This window comes from Camellia sinensis, chromosome 8 (assembly GCF_055761805.1).
Source record: "Camellia sinensis isolate YWXY chromosome 8, ASM5576180v1, whole genome shotgun sequence".
Taxonomy (NCBI): domain Eukaryota; kingdom Viridiplantae; phylum Streptophyta; class Magnoliopsida; order Ericales; family Theaceae; genus Camellia; species Camellia sinensis.
The window spans coordinates 109,397,710-109,421,370 of NC_138968.1; the positions used below are offsets into that span (position 1 = coordinate 109,397,710).

Sequence of the window (23,661 nt, forward strand, 5' to 3'; positions counted from 1 at the left end):
CAACTCTCATAAGTGGATAGAAGCCATGAATGAAGAATATAAGTCTATGCAAGACAATAAAGTTTGGGAACTTGTCTCATTACCAGTTGGTGCGAAGCCCGTAGGTTGTAAATGGATATTTAAAACCAAAAGGGATTCAAATGGTAATGTGGAGAGGTATAAGGCACGTCTTGTAGCCAAAGGCTTTACTCAAAAAGAAGGAATTGACTTTAAAGAAACTTTCTCTCCAGTTTCTTCGAAAGATTCTTTTAGGACAATTATGGCGCTTGTTGCATATTTTGATCTTGAGTTGCATCAGATGGATGTCAAAACAGCTTTTCTTAATGGTGACAGTAAAGAAACAATTTGTGTGGTGCAGCCAGAAAACTTTGTGTCAGGAGACCCAAAGAATATGGTTTGCAAATTGACTAAATCCATCTATGGACTCAAACAAGCTTCTCGTCAGTGGTACTTCAAATTTCATCAAGTTCTCACTTCGTATGGTTTTGAAACTAATGTTGTTGATGAATGTGTGTATCACAAGTTCAGTGGGAGTAAACACATATTTTTGGTTTTATATGTTGACGACATATTGCTTGCCACAAACGATATAAACTTATTGCATGACACCAAGAGATTTCTATCTAAGAATTTTGAAATGAAAGATCTTGGTGATGCTTCCTTTGTATTAGGAATCGAAATACTCCGAGATCGTTCTCGGGGTATTCTGGGATTATCACAAAGAAGCTATATCGAAAAAGTACTCAATAGATTTGGCATGCAAAATTGTAAATCAGGTGAAACCCCGGTTGCTAAGGGAGACAAGTTTAGTCTCAGCCAATGCCCGAAGAACAGTCTTGAAATTCAAGAAATGCAGAAGATTCCTTATGCCTCGGCTGTAGGGAGTCTAATGTATGCTCAAGTATGTACGCGTCCGGATATTGCGTTTATAGTTGGCATGTTAGGCAGATATTTAAGTAATCCTGGCATGGATCATTGGAAAGCAGTCAAGCGTGTTATGCGATATTGACAGAGAACAAAGGAATATATGCTCACATATAAGAGATCGGATAAGTTAGAGGTCATTGGATATTCCGACTCCGATTTTGCTGGATGCCAAGACAGTAGGAAATCCACATCAGGCTATATTTATCTGTTAGCTGGCAGAGCAATTTCTTGGAGGTCTGCAAAGCAGACGCTCATAGCTTCATCCACCATGGCTGCAGAATTTGTAGCATGTTATGAGGCATCAAACCAAGGGATATGGCTGCGGAATTTTGTCACTGGGTTGCGTATTTTGGAAGGCACTGCAAGACCACTTAAGTTATATTGTGACAATAAGTCTGCAGTTTTATATTCCAATAACAACAGGAGCTCGACAAAATCAAAGCATATTGATATCAAGTTCCTAGTTGTAAAAGAAAGAGTGCAGAGTGGACAGATTTCCATAGAGCACATTGGGACAAACTCCATGATAGCGGATCCACTTACGAAGGGACTACCACCCAAGGTCTTTCATGAGCACACTGCTCAAATGGGTGTTGTTCTATTTGAGAACATTCTGGTTTAGTGGGAGTTTGTATTTATATTACTGTTTTATGTCAGCCTTGATTTTTATCTATGTAATTAGATTAATTTCTGCAGAAATGAAATATTCAGTTTATTACGCTCTGTTACGTATTGTGAAGTATTGATATTAAGTAGGACCAGTTGGAAATAGGCATGTATGGATCACATCACATGTAATTTCCATGCTACGCATCCATGATTGATCTATGTCATTTAGCTGTATTAGTATACGTGACCATTGGTGGGTCGAGTTACGATTGATGTAACGAAGACCGCTTTGATCCTATATTAATATAGTTAATGGATAAGATTGTTTGGATACCCTCAAGTTATGATAACAAATTTCTGAGCTCACTAAAGTTAAGCACATTTTTCAGGACACATATGTGGTCCAGTGGGAGATTGTTAGATAATATCTCAATGGGACCACATAATTAAATGTGGTGTTATCATTTATAAGAAGCCTACAATTTAAGTGATTCAATTTAGTTAATAGGCTTAAGGGTATATGTGTTACGGACCTAATGTGTAGATACTAGTTGTATAATTTCTATTTCTATGAGGGGCAAAAATAGAAATTAAAACATATTGGTTAAAGTTGGTTTTCATTCCTTTTGAACTTCCACAACCTTTCAGTTTTGAAAACCAATAAATAGAAATTAAAACCAATAATGGTTAAAGTTGGTTTTCATTCCTTTTGAACTTCCACAACCTTTCAGTTTTAAAAACCAATTACAACCTTTAAAAGGTTATGGTCCCTATTCCTTCCCAAGTGGAAAAAGAACACTGCCATTTTTCTTTCTAAATCTTCTCAAGGAGAAACATAAGGCACCAAAGGGGAAAGGATTAGAAGGCAATAACATAATCAATAACAAAGAGTTCATTGATAATCACGCTTCCGTTTAACCGTTCATCAATGGATTCAGGTATGTTATTTTGTCTTGATTTCTTGATAATACACATGGTAAATGATCCAAAGTGTAAGGTTTATGTTCTGAAATTTATGTTTACAAAAAAAACAGTCAAGTATTATACCCTTTACTCTTTCAAAGCTAGGCAAGCATAAAGATCAAACAAGCTACAAGATATAGAGGCATTTTAATATCTATTGTACTCGGCTCTTTCTAACCATGTGAGGAGAATTGCATCATTCTTCAGGAGGAGGTTTGAGTCATGACGGCAGAGACCATTGTGTTCATTCCGCACATGCCATGACCTTGGCAAAGGTGGAGGTAGTAACCGTGCTCTCCCCATTTATTTCCCCATGAGTTCTTGATGATCCAATATGGTCTATAGCCAAACCTAAGAATAGAGAAACCTTTCGAACCGTACCCTACAAGTAACACGCCGTGGTTGATCCTTCTCTTGCCACAAACAAGTGGACACGAGACCCCGCTGATGTATGTTTGCATGAAAATAGCATTCAATCCAACTGCATATATGTCAAAAGTCAATGGTTCATTTTCCAAGCAATTTCATGGTATTATGAATTCTATTTCTCACGATTTAGCCAAAAAAAAAAAAAAGCAAAAAAACAAAAAGTTACTAGGAAACAAAAGGTTTTGGTTTTGTTTTTGTTTTTCGTATTTCGTATTTCATGTTTTATGTAACACAAAAACAATGAAATGTTCAAAACCATAAATCAGTTTCACATTATTTTCTTCTTCTTTTTTGTGTGAAGAAAACAATGTTTGAAAATTTAGAAAATAATTTGGAAGTGTATTTCATAAAAAAGGTATACCTTAAAAAAAAAAAAAATCTCTAAAATAGTTTTCCAAACAAGTTTTTTTGTATCATTTTCCGTTTATAATATTTTCAAGAACACAAAATACAAACCAAAAATGCCAAACATATATTTGCCAATGTCTCAAAAAGTAAAGAAGCTACTCTTTCGTTTTAGTACAATTCTGTGCATCAGTTTTGGAAATAAAAACAAAGGTTCGAAAACTAGTAATTTAGAGCATATAGCTAACCCAAGTTCAAGATAAATGCTCAATAAGAAACAAAAATAAGGAATTTAACCAGGTAATTCTTTATGAAAATATAAACATACTTGCAAGAGGGCCGTGGTGGACTAGGTTTGCAGCTATTTGTTTCTCATCTGTAGGGACATTGGTGAAATTCACAACTTTAACAGCTACTTTCTCTGGCTTGAATTTGCATTCACCTTTTTTTCCAGTATAAGGATATGAATCCTCTTCTTCTATGCCTCCCGCCTTCATCAAGTACTTGTAAGCATTTGTCATAAGGCCTCCAGAGCACCCATCATTACAAGCAGTTTTGTCTGTTGGATCGCACTTCACAAAAATATAGGAATTTGTATCAACAAAATTGACATTTCCATGATTTGATCACTTCTTTTATTCCAATACTTGTATCAATTCATAGTTTAAAAAAAAAAAAAAAAAAAAATCTTTTGCAATGTCATCATAGGATTATGAAAAACATTACTTGTTTCATTTCGTTTTCAAAACACGTTGTGTTGGAAAATTATGTTTGACGAAACCAAACACACAAAATATAATTTTTAAATCTTCAAAAATTACTTTTACCTCAAAAAGGATAAAATCATACAAAAATGATGAGTTATTTTTTTAACTTTACATTTTATCCACAATAGAAAACAGAAAACAAAATTTGAAAACCAAGTAATACAAGATTAAAGTAGTACCCTACTTTTTCATCCATTAAACAATCGCACTAGCAATTCAAGGGAGTTTTAGAATTTAAAAACTGGACAATGGATATAAATTCTTTTCTTGAGAGTTCAATTTTTATCAGTTGAATTAAAGAGAAGGTCTATTCTATACCGTGTGATCACAATCCACAAGTTGTTGCTCACTTAAATTCAAGAGCTTTCCAGTTGCAATGAAATTGGCTCCTTCAATACTTCCCGTTGTGCTAAAAGCCCAACATGACCCACAAACGCCCTGCATCAACATTATTACGAGTGATAAAAAAGATGTTACATATAGGTAATAAAAAATTTGAGAATATTCTATAACAAATTGCGTTTTTTATCAAATTTTTATCAAATTTAAATTTGATGAGTTCTCAATTTGATGATAAAAAGAACTCGCCTTTGATTTGATGAACATTCCGTGAAAGAATGGAAGATAATTTTTGAACACTTTTTTATCAAGTTTAAATTTGATGAAAAAATATGTGATGTTGGAGATGCTTTTATATGTATATATATATATATATATATATATATTTGGTATTTATATAGACTTATTTTGGGAAGTAGTTTAAAAGTTGATTTTTTTGGTTTTTTAATTTTTTTTTTTTTTTGAAAAAGCATGCAAAAAAGCAGAGTTGATGTGATTCAAAAAAATTAAAAAGCCAAAAAATTATTTTTAACCAACTTTCCAAAATATATAAAAACAAAAAAAAAACCTTGGTATATCATTTATGTTTATAACTAAAAATCCACTCAAATAAACTGAAAATTTTAAGAAAAATATTTGAACCCTAAAATCTATCCCAATTCCACTCACAACGATGTGAAAATGATAAGATAACTTTTAATTTGCCCAACTCCCTTGCCAATATAGGCCTAATTCCCTTGCCACTTGTGACTCACAATGATGTGATTGTGGTAAGACATGTGTCTAATTTTTAATTTATTAAACATCTAATCATAGCTGTCAATCTTGTATCGGATCGATTGAGACGTACCATACCAAATAGAAAATAAAATACAAATAGGTCAATGTTGTTCCAGTTAATTTCTCAATAAGTTCTGGCCAATTTTGTAAATACCGGAATATATTGGCTGGAAAATGTAATTTTGATGAAATTGAAGTAGACAAGCAAAGTGAATTTTTGAATTTTTTGTTTTATTATATATACATATTATATCAAATATATTATATGATATAAGTTATTGTCATAAGAAAACAAAACAAAACAATTTTAGATGCTTAAATTTATTACTCTCTCTGTCCCAAAATAAATATCTCTTCTGGGGAATCTAATTTTTTTTTTGTATTACAATTATTGTACTTTAAAAATATTAGTTTTTCAAAATTATCCTTTAATAGTATATTTTTTTAGAAATATCAATTGTCATAATTATATTTTTTGTATTGTTAATGAATTTAAAATAATAGCAAAATAAAAAATTTATAGTATTTGAGTCCTTAAGTTTTTAAAAGTGACTAATATTTTGGGATAAAAAAAAAATAAAATAAGAGACTAATATTTTGAGATAGAGGAAGTACTCTCTTCGTCCCATATTAATAATCCTTTTTGAAAATTAAAACTTTTTCGGAAACATAATCACTACATTTTTAAATTCAAAATTTTCAAATGTTAAAGGTTTAATTCTAAAAATACCCTTCCAATCTCATTTTTAAATATATTTATAATTATTTTATAAGGAATAATTTTGAAAACTTTTAAATTTAAAATTTGAACTTTTCAAATTGAACATTCATTTTAGGACAACAAAAAAATAAGATAATAGACCAATAAAATAGAATGGATGGAGTATATACTTAATTTATTTGCTACTAGAAAATATTTTTAATACATATATAATATTTTAGCGATAAATCCGAAATAATACCCAAAAACATACCATGTCAATTGAAAAAACGGTACTTTGTCTAGTACGAGATTAATAACTTTGCATCTAATATAGAGGTGATTATTGGGTATTCCGGAGCACGACCATGACCACGTGGTGTTATGATTGGTGAAAAAGATAAGATATTATAATTTTGTATTAACCGAATACATGATACTCTAAAAATATCTAATAATTTTTTTCTAATATTGGACCCAACTACCTTACCAATATAGGGCCAATACCATTTGTCAAGGTAAATTTGTGAGTTTAAAGTTTTGATTCTCTACCATTTCAAAATATTAATTACTTATCTAGAAACTAGAAGAAGGTGCTTTTGAATTTTAGACCTTTAATATTGAATTTTAACTTAAAATAAAAAATATTAAAAAATCGATAAATTATAATAAAAATTAAAATTCTCTTTTGTTTTTTAAAGATAAAAAATTAATCTTAGACAAGCTTGTTTGGTTCTAATTTTCAGAAAATGATTTTTAGAAAATTCTATTTTTTATTTTTCGTATTTTAATGTTTTTAATGAATTTTTTAATATTTTAAGTAATTTTTTTTTTAATTTTTAGACGCGTCTAACAAAAACATACTTAAAAAGTATAATATTTGTGAAAAAATCTTTAAAAAATACACTAAATACAAAAAAATACAAAAAAAAAAATTTAGTACATATTCGTATTTTTGTATATGTATTAATTTTTAAAAATATTTTTTAACAAATATTTTACTATTTAGATACATCTCAGTAAAGTGCATCTAAAAAGTAAATAAAATTACTTAAAATTTTAAAAATATTCACCAAAAATAAAAAAAAAATACGAAGAACAAAAAACTTAGTTTTAAAAAAATCGAATTCAGAAAACTGAAACCAAACACATTAATTTTTTTTAAAGCTAAAAATACAAAAATAGTCGACTCCAAAAATGAAAACGAGTCCTTAGAACTCGTTTGGGAATATACTTTTTTAGAAGCTTTTTAAATTTTTGATTAAAATATGATGTAAAAAAATTAATATGTTTGGGATAGTTTTTTAATTTTTTATCAAAAAAAATATGTACAAAGGAGTAGAAAGAAAAGAAAATTTTGATTTTTTAATATAAATTATTGACTTTTTAATTATTTAATAACTTTTTAATTTTTAAACTAAAAAGTAATATTATCAAACGAGGCTTAATTTCTAATTATCAATTTGTTTATCCTCAAACAGGCCAATATGTTTTAAAATAAAATAAAAAATTATGTAAAAACTGTACTAAAAAAAACGCAGCGGGATAACAGCAGAAAAATGATACTGACCTGCATCTTCACTCCGGTGACAGCACCTCTCTCTCTCCAATCAAAACTCTCCGGCGAACCCTTCACCTCCATCTCCGGCGCCGTACCACCCACCACAACCCCATTCAAGTGCGAGGACCCACCACCGCCTCTGACCCCAGTATACATAGCTTCAAACTCCGCCGCCGACAGGTCCGAGAACGGCGTGACGCCGTGGACCGCCGTGGGGTCAATCGCCTGGTGCTCCGCCGCCCTGATCAGGTTCTCGGCGAAGATCTCTAGGCGTCGCACGTACTCCTCCCTCGTAGAGTACTCTTTCCCGTAGCTCCTCATGAAGCTCTGGAACCGGTGTTCGGTGGCGGTGCCTAGAAGATGGTGGCGGTGATGGTTATTGTGATTGTGATCTTCTGTGACCTGGACTATCTTAAGGTCTTGTGGACCCTCATGAAGGATTGCCACCTGCCTCCCCACCTCTCTTCTAGTTCAATTATGGATTGGACAGCCTTGTCCATGTTCATGAAATTCATCACGTAATTTATATAGTTCATTTTGTTAAGCCTCCGTTTGGGAAGTGGGTTGGCTTTTTGGTTTTTTTGGCTATTTTAGTCTGGGCTAAAAAGCTTGGTTTGGGAAGGGCTTTTTGGCTTTTTAGCTTTTTTGACTTTTTTTGTGAGAGAAGAATGTAATGATTATAGGTTGGATGTGATGTTTTGTTTGTTATGGCTAAAATAGCCTATTTTGTTTTTTGTGGCTAAAATAACCAAAAAAGCTTGAAAAAGCCCTTGCCAAACACAGGCTTAGCCCTAAATATTTTATGTATATTATTCGAGCAGCCATGAATTATTTTAGACTTTCTACTTCTTTGAATCATCCGTTATAAATTTTGAAATTTTGAAAATTTCTTTTCCCTTTACCACACTCCTAGCACTCAAAAAAACCCTACCTCCAAAAAAATTCTAACAAAGCCCAAGAAGAAGAAGAAGAGGTAATGTGATTACTGTCTTTGTTGCCTCATCCACAATTGTCACAATTAATATGCTCTCTCTTTATATATATACACATAATTTCTTAGTTTTTTCATAATAATTTCTTATCTTGCAGAAAAAATTATAATAATTGGTTTAGTTTTCTCAGTAAAGCAAGTCTGAACCTATGAATAATGTTCGGTTACCTGTTTCCAAACAAATAATAAATGTTTGGTTACTAGTTCCCAAACAAATAAACAATGTTTGGGCCTGTATTTCCGAATTTCGGTCATATGTTCAGGAGTTCAGTCCTGAAAAAATGACGAATAAATTTTATTATTTTTGCCATTTTTTTTAACAAACTTACCTTTACAAGGCCAATATCCTTTGAATTAAGAACAACATCAAAACTATAAACCTCCTCTAAGCTTTTATTGTTGTACCCCTCTTGTTTTATCAATTTTATGGAGTTGTAGTTGTCAGACAAACCTCTACTCATTATCATTGCTGGAGAAGTGTAGGTAATCAAATGGTTGCCACCGTTACCACTGGAATATTGCCAAAGGTTTTCAAGGTTTTTAGGGTAGGTAGGTTTTGAAGGTGGGATTTAGGAAAGATGGATGTGTGGTGATGGAGGTAGATGCTCTCATAAACTCTAATTCATAATGTAGTGGGTGTATAAGTTTAATTGTGAGATGAGATGCCTCAAAATTAATGATGTCCTTTGTAGTAATTTTATTTGAGGTTATTACTGTAATAAATATAAAAAATAAAATAAAATTAAGAAGTTCAAAATAATTTATGGAGTACTAATAGTAGCACTTATATTATCCATATATAAAAAATTAGATTAATTTAATTATCATAATTTAGGAGTATTTTGGAAAAAAAAAAATTTTTGACTTTTTTTTTTGCGCTTATTTTTGAACTTTTTTCAAAATTTAATTTTTTTGTTAGATTTCTAAATTCAACTACAAGACAAACAGGAAAATATAATTTTTAAAAAAAAAATCTAGAAAAGATAAAAATAAGCCGAAATAAGTAATATTTTTTGGTTTATTTTCATCTTTACTGATTTTTTTTTTTAATTTTTCAAAAAACATATACCTTTTAGATTCGTCTCGACAAGACGGACCAAAAAAGTAAAAATTTGTGACATAATTTTGAAAAAAAAATTAATAAAGACAAAAAAATTCAAAAAAAGATGTGACTTTTTTTTTTTGGTTACCAAAATGGGCCTTAATTTATTGTGTTTGTCCAAAAAAAAAATATTAATTTTTTTTTTGGTGACAAACGTAATAAATTGAATAGACTAAATTATTAAATTGAATTTTTTTTTTTTTTAGATAATACATACGAAGTGTCTAATAAAATGGACGATTTTGGTCGATGAAACGTGACCCACAACGAGTTTCACAAACTAGAACAAATGAAATTAATTAGACAATTGTTCACTCTCACTAATTTAACAATATCTTGGTTCTTATGGCAAATACAAGTTGTTCATCAAATTGTTGGAAATTTTGGTTTTATAAGTTTATTTTGGGTTAATTTTGAACCCAAATTTAAGCGGAGTTCACACATCTTTTAAAGTGAGTCAAAGTAGTGATGTGTTGCTTGTCGCATGGCAAGTTACACGATGAATATAGTTCGTCAAAACCATTTATGAGTGAATGAAAAGCTGATGTCGTTTTTGGTTTCGTGAAATAGAAAGTTGAAGGGACAAATGTTGGTTACCTTATTTTGGTTGTCCCACATAGAAACAATAAGAGAGCTTGTATGAGTATATAAGTTTTAGGTTGACATACTTGGGATGGGCCTCAAGGGATACCCAAGTTTGTAAGGAGGAGAGTTATGGACAAAGTGGGTTTGACCTAAATTCACCACACACGCGTAGGTGCGTTGTGTGGGTCGGGTTGAGTCATAACTTTAATATTTTTTCAAATTTTTGTGGGAAAATTTGAATTCCTAACGAATTGATTCAAAATTTTGTGCTACAATTCGAATTCGAATTTGCTCCAAACCAGTGCCTTCTCTGGTCATCTTCCTTCACTTTTTCGACTATTCAAATTCGTACCTATTCGGAGGGTTTTTTTACTCTTCCGAACATGCACCATTGTGCCTATAAATAGATGATTCTCCAGCATGTTCATTTATTCAATTAATTTCTTCCCGTTTTTCTTCCTTCCTACATTTGTTCTTCATTCTAGTTCTTAGAGTTTTAGAGAGTTACAGAACTCAGGTCCTGGTTCGCCAAAATAGATTATTTGTAGTGCTACTACAATCTGTGAGAGTGATCATTGTATCTTGGGCCCGTGGTTCTGAATCTGATTTCACAAGTGTAATGTGAAATAGATAAATACAAATGAGTCCAAATTCGGCAAATCTTTTGGAAAATTGATTTTGAATAAAAAATGTCAAAATTGGACTGTTTTGCCAGATTTCAGAGTCGTCACTTAAATATTTTGAGAAATTTAGGAAACTTATGACTTGTGCCAAAGGCCACGTGTCCGTTATCACCAAAGGGTCTCGGCTCGGAGAACTTAGGTATGAGAGGGGAAGGTCATGAATTGAGCACCTTACTCACCCGATCAAAGATCGGCCTCTATCAATCATGATGTAATTTTTATTTACATTATATACTCTTGTTCTGATTATTAGGCTATTGTTACTATTTGATGCACACAAGTATAGGCTAATTTACAAAAGTTAGAACACTTTGATTTCATGTTTGTTTTGAAAATTATTTCGAATATGTACCACTTGAAAAAGTGATCTCATATGCACATTACTCAAATTATCTCAATTTAAGCAATTAGCGTTCATTCATAGGCATTCAAATAGATATAGCACTTAAGCACTTAGCCTCATGGTAATCATGCTCGACATGGCAACAATCATTCTCATGTAATATGTTAAAGCAGTAAAGCTTACCCTAATTCCTGAGGCGAGCCAAAAAGAGAGAAAATAGTTAAAAAAATGCATGATCCTAACTAATGAAATATGCCTAATGCAACACATGCAATATGCAATTAGAAGTCAGGCTACTAGCATAGCATATGAATCAATTTGATAGCATGCAGTTTTAAACATGTTTTCAAAGAAGTATTTAAACGACAATGCTTATTTAGAATGAGGAGCCGAACCTTATGCATGTAAGACACATGGATGCAAATCATGAGAAATGCTAAGGGAAATGTGATGCTCTAAACTAGCCATCACAAGTAAGGAAATAAAGGGAAGAAAGATGTGAGGTTGGAAGACATACACACATTATCACAAGTTTGCCCTCGCGTAGTGTAGACACCCCATTTTTGACCGTCCTCAAGACTTGGACGTCATTGCTTGTGCACTAGATGATTATGATTGCATGGGCTTGTTTTAGTGCTCAAATTTCTTAGCAGGATGCCACGGCTTTGCGTCTTTCAAACCCCACACCCTTGCTGCCTTGTTTTTGGACCAAAACCTTATTTTTTTTAAACCTGCACTTTCTGGTGGCTTGTCGGCCACCATTATAGGCTGTCAGCCTTGTCTCTTGGTTGTTGGCCATTGCTATGGCTGGTCGGTCATCAGTGGTGTCTGGTCGGCTACTAGTAATGGCCGAATGCCACCAGTGTTATTTTGCAGATATTTTGTTGACAGCAGTGCCAGCTGTTAGCACAATTGGTTGCATATCCCTACACGTGTAGGGCTGGATATATCTCAGCCAAATGTATGTTTTTCTATATATAAAGGGTCTCCTCCTCCATTTTTGAGGGTTAGAATTTTTGGAGCACAAATTGTCTCTCTCTCTCTTGCAAATTTGTGCACATTAGCCTACATATACTACACTTTTGTCTACACCTTCTTAACCAAAGTTGTTCATCTTTGAGCTAAGGTTCCTTGAGGTCTTCTTGGAGCTCTAGAAGATGGTTTTGGCTTGAATTGTTGCCTAAAGTTAATCTTTGCTTCAAGAGGTATAATACTTCCTTTTTAAACTTGTTTTGCATACTTATTTTTCTATCATCTTCCCATTATTTTTGGGCTGTAAAAAACTCTGTTTTGGTGGGCTGAAATTTGTGATTTTAGGCCATTTAAGGTTAGGGGGTGGTTCACCTTCTTTATTCCTTGTTTGTGAGGCCTTACCACCTTTGTTTCCCACTTTTAAACTATCTTTTTTTGGGCTTTTGAACACTGAATTTCAAAGTATTTTTAATGGTGAAAATCATGTTTTGAGGTCCAAATTTGGAGGGGTTAGCCTCCCTTCATTGTGTCTTGTTTGCTAGCCTAGTTAGCTCTATGTGTTAGCTTAATTTTCTAGCATTTTGTAGCTTAATTCCAGCATGTTTTAGTCCCTGATTTAGAACATTTTAACTCTTTTTTGGGTTGGTTAAGTCATTTGAGTCTTGTATTGCATGCTTCTAGTGTAAGTGTCCTCACAAGCTTGGTGTTTTAGGTCTTTAGACACCACTTGTTTGAGTTGATTGCATTTATTTATGCTTTTCTCACTTAATTTCAGTACTAATAATCTCTACAACCTCTCTTATTTTTTGACTCTTTTGTTTTGCTTTGAGTGTTGTTTTAAGCCTCTTATTCTTTTAAGCATGAGATTGAGGTTGCCATGCTTAATGGTTTAATCCCTTTTAGGGGTTCATCATCAATGGCATGGTACCTCTTTCATGTCTTAAGTTAACCCTTGGTTTGGTACTTCACTCCATTAGAGGACTTAAAATCACCTTTTGGTCTTAATTTACTAAGGAATGGTTGGTAAATTAAAATGGAGTAAATAAAATGGAACAAAATTGGTGCAAGATAACATAACTTGTTTGTGCTCAATCGGACGTTAATTGAGCACATAGAAACTTGGGCTGTTTCATACTCACTAGTGATGAAATGAATCAAGGTTCCAAGGTCATCACTTCCCTTGATCTTTCATGAAAGAGAGGTGGTTTGTGTCTTGTTTTGTTGCATTTATCAAAATTGCACACTTGGTCTATGAGCCATCATGCAATGAAATTGCTTGAGTTGATGGTTTGTGGACTAAACTTTGTCTCCCTTTGATTTGTTCATGAAAAGAGGGATGAATGGTGCAAACAAACCCTTGGAAATGCCCTGTATGTGCTCTGTTTGCTCTCTGTTGCAGCAGAACAGTCTAGTCATCAATGGTCGATCGGTCACCATTAGTAGTCGATCAGCCCCCAGTGAAAATTCAACAATGTGCTTTTGGGGTAGAACAGAACTGGTCTGGAAGTGATCATCAGTGCAAGTGCCTTACTGTGCAACAGATGCATTCAACAGCAAAACAGTGGCTTTTCGGGTGAAAACTGAGCACGTGCATGAGCATTCATTACATACCGAGCCTATTCTAGTTTAAATACTTAGCTATTTGTCGTAATTAACTTGTTTGTAGCTAGTTAATTTTGTGGAGTGTTGTAATTAGTTAGCTAGAATAGTTAATTAATTCGATTTGTAATAATTAGTTGGCTAGCATAGTTAATTAATTAGTTCAATTTATTTGTTGTAATAATTAGTTAAGTAGTTTAGCTAATTCAATTTGCGTTGTAATAATTAGCTTAGCTTAGCTAGTTAGTTCATTCGGACTCTCATTCGTGAGAGCGTAATGTAATAATGTGTATGCCTTCCAACCCCACGTTTTTACCCATTTTATTTACTAGCGTACGATGGTTAGATTAGGAGCATCACGTTTCGTTTAGCATACCTTATGCTTGCATCAATTCATCCTGTCTTGCATGCACCAAGCCTCGGTTCATCATTTTAACTGCATTGTTATTTTCAATACTTCTTTGAATATGTGCTTAGATCGCATGCTATTTCATTGTTTCATATACCATGCTCATTAGCCAAGCCTAGTAATTGCATATTGCATGTGTTGCATTAGCCATTTGGCATAGTTAGGAATATGCATTTTTCTAACTAAATTCTTTTTTGGTTTAGAGTACTAAGATAGTTTTTAGTGCTTTAGCATACTTGCATGAGTGTGAGTGACTACCATGACTAGTATGCTTGCCATGAGGCTAAGTGTTTACTTGTTAAACTGTTTGAGTGCCTGTGGATGAAGGTTTGTTGCTTGGATTGAAATAATTCAATAAATGTATGTTTAAGCCCCCTTTGTCAAGTGGCAAATTCACAAACTTTAAGCCCACTTTGTTAAATGGCAAAATCAAACCCTTTTCGAAAAACAAACATGACTTGAAATGTTCCAATTCCTGCAATTTTAGTCTATACTTGTGTGTCTGAGCATCACATAGTAAATGCTAGCTTAATAACCGGAACAAGAGCATATAATGTTGATAAAAATCATATCATGATTCGTAGAGGCCGATCTTCGATCAGGCTAGCGGGGGTGCTCAATTCATGACCTTCCCCTCTCGTACCTAAGTTCCCGAGCCAAGACAATCTTGGTGATGACGGACACATGGCCTTTGGCACAAGTCATGAGTTTCCTAAGTTTCCCTAAAACAAAATATTTAGGTGGCAACTCTGTATCTGGCAAAGCAGTCCAATTTTGGCATTAATCAATTTCACATTGCACTCGTGAGATTAAATTCAGAACCGTGGGAGTTCGAACTGTAGGACTTCTTTCGAGCTTTCGAAATGGGGCACGAAAAAGGCGAACTACATGCAGGAGGGTCCGAATAAATGAATTAGCTAAGCTACTTAACTAACTATTACAAACTAAATGAAATAAATTAACTACACTAGCTAATTATTATAAATTAGCCCTCACATAAGAGGGTCCGAATAAATGAATTAGCTAAGCTATTTAACTAATTATTACAACAACGAATTTAACTAACTATTCTAGCTAATTAAATAATTACAACACACTCTAACTAATTAAACTAACTAATTAGTTACATTATGGAATTAATTAACTAAGTAATTAATTACAAATTCACTAACAGCATACTAATATTAACAAAAACAAATTTAACGGGTCCCGAGGAGTAAGGAAATGGCTCATGCATGCACATGAATTTCTTCCTTGAGAATACCTCTGCACTATTTTGCACTTCAGCCTCTGCTCTGCTTTGTGAAAAAAGTGGTACTACCTGGTTGAAAAAGGTGGCCGATAGACCATAAATGGTGGCTGGCCGCCCACTAATAGTGGCCTACCGTACGGTAAAGGTGGCCTATCGGCCACTAATGTTGGGTTTCTCCTGCTGCAACAGAGCACAAACAGAGCACAAATAGAGGATGTTTGTCCACCCTGCCTCTCCTTATCATCAGACAGCTCAAAGGAGAGGTAGGCTCGATTCACAAGCCACCAATCGGCGCAAATTCATTGCGCGATGACTTATGAACCAAGGGATACAATTTTAATAAATACACAATGAAAGACTCATGAACCTCCTCCCTATCATGATATTGATCAAGGAAAATGGTTGACATCAACTCTTGAACCGTTTTCATCACTAACAAGTATGAAATGACTCAAGACTCAATGGGTTCAATTAACGTCCGATTGAACCCAAACCATTTTATTATTTTGCTCCATTTTAAGCCATTGATTACCTCTTTTAATTACATTTCCATTCATTAGTCATTTTAGTCCAAAATGAAGATTAAGTCCACTAATGGAAAGAAGTGTCAAACAAGGGTTGTTTTGGGTTTGAAAGAGATGTCATGCCGTTAGTAATGAACCTCTGAAGAGATTAAACCATTAAGCACAACAATCTCTATCTCAAGCTTAAATAAACAATCGGTTTGAAACGACTCTCAAAGCAAAGAAGAAGCCAAGAAATGAGAGAAGTATAGAGATGATTAGAGATGAACATAACTATAGAAAGCTTGAAATAAATGCTAGCAACTCAAATAGGTTGGTATTTAAGGCCTAAAACACCAAACCTATGAGGACCATTACACTACAAGTATGCGATACAAAGTATAAATGAAATAAATAGCCTAAAACAATCCTAAAGTAAACAAAAACAATGCTGAAATTCACATGGAAAAGCTTGAAAAAGTTAGCTACAATATTGAGGAATTTAAGCTAATAAGCAAGCACAAGGAAAAAAGGCTAACCCCTCCATTTTTGGGACTTCAAAACTACATTTTTAGCCTCTGAAAACCTCTAAAAATCAGTGGTAAAAAGCTCAAAAAAAGTTGATGAAAAGATGAGAAACACAAGGGTAAAAGCCTAGTAACCAAGGTTCAAAGAAGGGTGGTCAACCCCTCTACCTTTAATGGCCTTAAACCACAAGTTTCAGTCCATAAACACAGGTGAACAACAGAACAAAAATAGCAATAAATGATGGAAAAGAAGTAGTGTAAAAATAGTCAAAGTTATACCTCTTGAAGTAAGGTACTCTTTTGTTAACAAAGCCACAAGTTCTCACTCTCAAGGGCTGAAATTTGGGCTTAAGAACCTCAGCAAGAAGAGCTAAATTTTTGGTTTAGAAAGTGTAGAGAGAGAGTGTGTAGGTTGCAAGATAGAGAGAGAGTGCTATGCAAGTTTTGGCCCTTTAGGATTTTTTTCTAAGCTAATTTCAAGAGAGATGGTCATCTATATATAGAAAAACATGTGCCTCAGTTGGAAATATCTGTATGTAGATAGCTGGTGTAGTGCATGCACATGTGGGTGGTAACAAATATCTGTAAAAATCTGATTTTTTGACACAAATGGCCGGTAGGCCACTAAAGGGGACAGTCGTACACTATTAGTGGCTGGCCATACACTTGTGGGGGACACTTGGCTGGCCAATCCACTCAAAATGGCCTAATTTTTCAAAACTGGCCGGCCGCTCACTATTAGTGGCCAACAGTCCACAAAAATCTACTTCTAGGCCCGACTTCAAATGAGTATATCTCCTTCATCTGGACTCGATTTTAGGTCATTGTTGGGTCTAAATTGAAGCCCTAGAAGTCTACTTTCCAATGGAGGTGGCCTCACATCTAAATTATAAGTGTGAAAAGAGATATGCCTATTTTAGTGAAGGCTGCTCATTTCTATCTCAACAGATTGATGCCCAATCTTTCCCCAAACTTGTTTTCTTCCCTCCCGTCCTATTTTTTTCAACTTCCAACTGATAAATAAGATGTTTTAAAGATTTTTCAAAGAGTTCACCTCCCTTTCATTTATTTCCACTTTGCCCTTACTCGGTTGACCGAAAAATGCAATATTTTAAACGAAATGCGAGCCGCAGAACATTGTAGAAACATTTGGAAAAATATTTTGAAAAAGAGGGTTTTAAGTTCAAAAATAGTTTTGGTCAAAATGGGTGTAAGGTTGGGATTTAAAAGCTCTTCTTGCTGAAGAAATCGAACGTTTGTACAGCATAACTTTCATCATCGAGTAATCAACCTGAGGCGCCCAAGTCTTAAGGGCGGTCAAAAATGGAGTGTCTACAATATGTTATTTAATCACATGTTTTAAGCTTTATCAAAGTGTGATATTTGGGAGTGTAATTAAAAATGATTATTTTTAATCACACGTTTTGAGTGTCATTAAAAGATGATTCCATCATAGGTTATGTGTGTGATAATAAACATTTAGATCACACTTTTTATGTGTGATTTATAACTAATAAAACCTGTGATAATAAACATTTAGATCACATATTTTAAGCGTGATTAATATCTAATACAACATGTGATTAATAATGAGATAAGATCACGCGTTATATGCGTTTGTCATCACAGTTAATGAGTGTGATAAAAAAAAGGGTTCGACATATTTGATAAATAATCAATATTATTTTTGTATGCATTTGAAGAATGTAATACACACTATATATTATCCTTTGAATTACAACCACATATTGAACGAAATAATGTCATATATTTCATAAATAAAAGTTGAATGTTCAAAAGTACATACAAAATGTGGGGGCCGAATATTGGAAGTCGTAGAGATTCTGGAGAGTCGAACATTGAAGAATCAAGATTCGAAACATTCGGCCATTGCCACGGAAGCTCGGACCCAACCTTATTCGGCTAGATAGTCGATTAAGTAAGGGGCCGAGTGAAGATCGATTTATTACAAAATATGCCGAATAGGAGGTTGGATTTGGAACTAATCTCGAGGCCCAAAGAAGAAAAAATATAAATAGAAGAGACATCAGCCAGAAAGAGGTATGTGATAATTGTGGTGTTTAACTTAGAATATAAGTAATCTAGAACGAGAGACTGACTTGTTCGTCGGAGTACTAATTCCGGCACCCCCGACCGGGGTGTTTACTTCCTTTCAGGTGCCTATCGGTGGATCACAAGCGTCCCCCAGGATCAGAAGAGTATTTTCAAAAACCATATCCCCACACAAAAGAATTAATAAAAAAAAATTAAATGTGATTACATATATTACAAAAATGAAAAAACTTGAAGCACAAAATCTTTGAATTCTTTGACCATATTTTGCATCTCTCCAAGCAATTTCTGACCTGAAAAATGAAAATACAAATTAATTTAGAGGTAAAATTTGCCTCTTCTTTAGAAATAATTTTGGGCTAAAGGCAAAATAAAGGCAAGAAATTCACAAAGATGTGTGTTTGGATCAAAATAATCAAGATTAGAATTATTCTGATAGAAGGTTAGCAACTCAGGATTATGCACCACAGTGTTAATTATATCATTCCAGAGTTTTGAGCACCTAGGATTCTGTTCAATACCAGGATACCATCCCCCTTCTTTAACATTGTATTTGTTACAAACCACTTCTTTCCAAAGAGACTTTCCTTCATCATTTTAGTTCTTGATAAGTGGTCTATTGACTTAGGACCATAAGAGAAATGGAATGTTAATATAATTTAACAGATCAGAGCTATCAACTTGCAGATAAACCAAAACAAATAAAATAAAATAAAAATTATAAGTATGGAATTGCTTGTATATTTGCAACTGTCATACACATATGAGTAAATAATAAACAATAATGCCATATCATAATTCAAATACATCCATTATTTAAATGTATGACCCTTCCTTTTTCTAATATAGCAAATAAATCTACAATTCCTGTGCTTCAAATTTGGTTTGATTCAATGATGCACACGTAGGACAAACAAAAGCAAATAATCCTAAATAGCCAAGAAGTTCTCAGGACATGGTCCACCTCTTCGGCAGGCAAGCTATGGTTCGGGCCACTGCTGGCAAAAATGAAAAAACCAAAAAAAAGATAATGAAACTGAATTAAACATAATTAAGTAAAGAAACTGGTAGTTAAATAAAGAGTGGGAAAAACAAAATCAATATGGGATCATTACATGGGGATTGGCTTTAGAAACAAACCCCTTCAGAAACCCATTTTAATATTTTTTAAATAAAAAACCATTCAAAAACACATTTAAATGTAATTAATTTCAGAAAATATTTACATGAAAATCACGACCTTTCCTCACCTTCCACCCAACACCACCTTTGCCTTTGCTAATGGAAGCTTGCATTCCTCTAACCAACCAATTGACTCTTCTAGGATTTAAAGGAAAAAAAAAAGAAAAAAAAAGAAAGGCATCAGTTGGTTTGTGCGTTTTGTAACTGATGGATAACATGTTGATTTATTTAATGTAGATGAAGAAAGTAAAAAATGCAGGCATGATATCTTCCTATTAGAGAGAGGATGTTAAACAAAGAAATATCATCTCTCTTTTGCATTAAGAAAGAGAGAGAGTGGTGAGACAGATGAGGCTCTTTTTGCCGGCTGGTGAGGTGGCTGGCAGTGGTGAGATCAGGAATGGTACCTCTTTCAATCCGTTGGTTTTCTGCTAAGAGAATTGATTCATTAATATCTATAACTGAACCTAAAATGGTAGCTAAGTCATGCCACCTAAAGAATAATCAGGCCAAGCAACCATGATGAATGATAATATCTTAGAATTGTATAGTCAAGTTACACAAGCAACCAAAGAAATAATCACTAAATAACAATAATCAATCACTGCTTCATTAAGAATAAAAATTAAATTCTTACCACAATGTTTGGAACTCCTAAAGCTGCCTAATGATCAATCAGTGTTCTTAGAAAGTCGTCAAGCTATCTGATGTGAGCCTACTAAGCAAACACAATTCATTTTCTTATTTTTATATTTTTTATCAGCAAAATACAATTTATTACTAAAATAAAGTCATTAAATAAGAAAGCCTGGTTGGAGATTGAATCATAGTTCGAAGAACACAAAAACAGAATTGAAGTAACAAAAACAGAGCTAGAAATTAATTCTGGTGGATTTCAACCCTTCCAGGGAGTGAAGAAAATCATATTAATGTTGCAATGATGGAGATTGGCCCACCCATTCACCTAAAATGCAGTTCTAATTTTGATAAATTCCATAATTTTCTAGCAGACTAGTTGTTGTGGTTGAAGATTAATTCATTTCTAGCAAGCCAAATAGTCCAAATAATAGAATCCAAGCTAGTTGGGATATAAATAGCAGTAATTAAAGAAATTAACACAAAATTTACATTTACATGACAGTAAAGCAAAAGACATCCAAAAAAACAAAAGACATCCAAAAAAATTAGAGTAACAAAAAATCAACAACAAAAACAATAGAAGAAATCAACACAAAATGTAAAAATTAACATGGAAATTAACCTATAATCCACTTATTTCAGTTCAATAATATAGACAATGCAATAAAAATACATATATTTTTTTTTGTTTTAGATTTGTAAATAATTATTGAAAATTGTTTACAAAAAGGTAGAGAGAGAATGAGAGTGAGAGAGATTGGGTTTGTGATGAGGGATACCCACTGGATTTGTGGCCTCGATCTGTTCTTGGCCTATCATCACTTTCGATCTGAAGTCTTAATCGCCGAAGCCTTACTGCTATGTTGCGACGATAGTGGTGAGGAGGGAGATAAGGTGGTCTCTGCTCACAAACTCATGGTGGAGATGTAAAGAGAGTGAGGGTTTATGAGGAAGTTGGAGAGAGAGAGAGAGAGAGAGAGAGAGAGAGAGAGAGAGAGAGACCCATTGGATTTGTGGCCTCGATCTGTTCTCAGCCCTTCATCACTTCGTCGTCTACCTCAATCTGAAGTCTCAATCGCCAAAACCTTACTGCTATGTTGCGACAGCATTGGTGAGGAGGGACATGAGGTTGTCTCTGCTCACAAACTCATGGTGGAGATTTGAAGAGAGTGATGGTTGTGAGGAAGGTGGAGAGAGAGAGAAAGAGAGAGAGAGAGAGAGCTGAATGATTTTGAAATTTGAATTCTTTTAGAAGTGAGGCGGAGAAGGTGTAACATGTGAGGGTAGAAAGAGGAGTTATGATTTTTGTCCACTCATAATTTGAATCCGGATCACCCGTCGCCTTCCCCTGTCGCCCCCAAAACGACGTCGTTTTGGGGGCAAAATTTCAAAAAAAAAAACGCAGAGAAGAGGGAGGAAGGAGAGGAAGAGGGAGAGGGAGGAAGGAGGGAGGAGGAGGAGGAGGAGGAGGAGGAGGAGGAGGAGGAGGCTGTGAGCTCGCCGTTCTCGTCCCTCGCCGCCGTCGTAGCCGCTGTCGTAGCCGTCGCAGGTCGCAGCAGCTCCACCTCGTCGCAGCACCTGTGACCGCCGTCGCCTCCGCCTCCGACCCGTCTCCACCTCCTCCTCCTCCTCCCCTGTATTTATGGCCCCCTCCAGTTCGGCCCTTCCCCTCCTCCTCCTCCTCCTCCCTCCCTCCTCCTCTCCTTCCTCCCTCTTCTGCGTTTTTTTTTTTTTGAAAATTCGCCCCCAAAACGACGTCGTTTTGGGGGCGACAGGGGAAGGCGACAGGGAAGGGCGACCGACGATCCGTTCCCCTCATAATTTTGCCAAACGATCTCATTTATTAATTTTTCATTTAAAATGATCTGAGTTGTTAATTTTAAGGTGTGATAAAAAAAAATTAATATAATGACACTTCATTGAAAAGTAACATAAAAAATAAATATAATCACATGTTAATTATATGATGTGATTAAAAAAAATATATAATCACACTTAATTGAAAAGTAACATAAAAAATAAATATTATCACACTTAATAAAATCATGTGTGATTAAAATATCAATATATTTTTTTTTATCACACTTCCAATAAAAGTGAGATATTTTCATTTGTCAAAGTGTGATCTTTAACTTTTTTGTAGTAGTGAGACATCGATAATCCGTGAGCATCTGTGCGGCGGTGAATCTGTTTTAAGGACAAAGTGTCACACACTCGACTCAATCGACAGTTTGCTGTTCTGATTTCCGATACAAGAATATTTACACAAAAGATTATTCCAACAATCTTAAGATAGATTCGAATTATTCTGTTTATACAGAATTTTTCGTTTATTTCCTTTTCAAAAATTCATTTTGGATGTTATTACAGAAATTATTTTTTGTGTGAAGTTTTCAAAAATAATATTATAGGTTTTCATTAATTAAAATTTTATTTTTTAGTATTTTAATTTTTTGAGGTTTTACAGAAATAATACTCTGTGGAATTAATTTGATTAAATAAAAGTTTATTTTCAAATTAATTTGAAATAAAAGTTACAATTTTGTTACTTTTTTTTTTTTTTTACAGAATTAAATTCTATGTTTTATGGTTTAATTTTCTTTGTAGTATAAAATTTTAATTCTAATTTTGTTTTATAATTTAGAATTCATGGCTTCTGAAACTGCTCAAACCTCTAATCTGACTAGTGTTGTGACTGCCCCAATCCCTCCTGCTATTGTGATAGTGCCGATGAATCATGAGAAAAAGCTAGAAAAGTTATTAGGAACTGACTTTAAAAGATAGTAGCGGAAAATATTATTCTACCTTACTACTTTAAATTTGGCGTGTTTCCTTCGTGAGGATGTTCTTATTCTGAAAAAAGATAAAATCGACCGACAAGTAGTTGCTGCAGTCAATGCTTGGAAGCATGTGAATTTGCTTTGCCACAACTATATCTTGAATGGGCTTGATAATACATTGTACAACTTTTATAGCCTTATCATGAGGGCAAAGGAATTATGGAAGTCATTGGAGAAAAAATACAAAATAGAAGATGCTGGCTCAAAGAAATTTGTTGTGGGCAAATTTCTGGATTTTGTGATAGTTGATTCAAAGACTGTGATCAGTCAAGTTCAGGATCTCCAACTTATTCTACATGATATTTATGCAGAAGGCATGTCACTAACTGAGTCCTTCAAAGTTGCTACCCTAATTGAAAAGTTACCACAAGGCTGGAAGGAATTCAAGAACTATCTCAAACACAAGCGCAAAGAAATGACTTTAGAGGAATTAATCATGCGTTTGAGGATTGAAGAAGACAACCGAACTTCTAAGAAGAGGGTTAGAAAGCATCCTATAGAGTCAAAGGCAAATGTGGTGGAACATGCACCAAAAGCAAAG

General features: G+C 33.9%; 1 protein-coding gene across 1 annotated transcript; it reads right to left on the reverse strand.

Annotated features, from left to right (window-relative positions):
- Positions 1-2,564: 2,564 nt before the first annotated feature.
- LOC114277052 (Papain family cysteine protease) lies at positions 2,565-8,872 on the reverse strand. The gene is made up of 5 exons (XM_082885402.1): positions 8,741-8,872; positions 7,430-7,867; positions 4,359-4,478; positions 3,602-3,845; positions 2,565-2,980 (listed from the first exon to the last, which is right to left on the reverse strand). Exons 1-5 carry the CDS (start codon positions 8,870-8,872, stop codon positions 2,703-2,705), a joined length of 1,212 nt encoding a protein of 403 aa, XP_082741528.1. The 3' UTR covers positions 2,565-2,702.
- Between the last annotated feature and the right edge of the window lie 14,789 nt (positions 8,873-23,661).

Coding starts and splice junctions, on each gene's coding strand:
- LOC114277052 (XM_082885402.1), bottom strand. CDS start 8,872: ATGAGTAGAGGTTTGTCTGACAACTACAACTCCATAAAATTGATAAAA. Junction 4,479..7,429: donor TCACCGGAGTGAAGATGCAG/GTCAGTATCATT, acceptor ATGTTGATGCAG/GGCGTTTGTGGGTCATGTTG. Junction 2,981..3,601: donor CCACCACGGCCCTCTTGCAA/GTATGTTTATAT, acceptor ACATATATGCAG/TTGGATTGAATGCTATTTTC.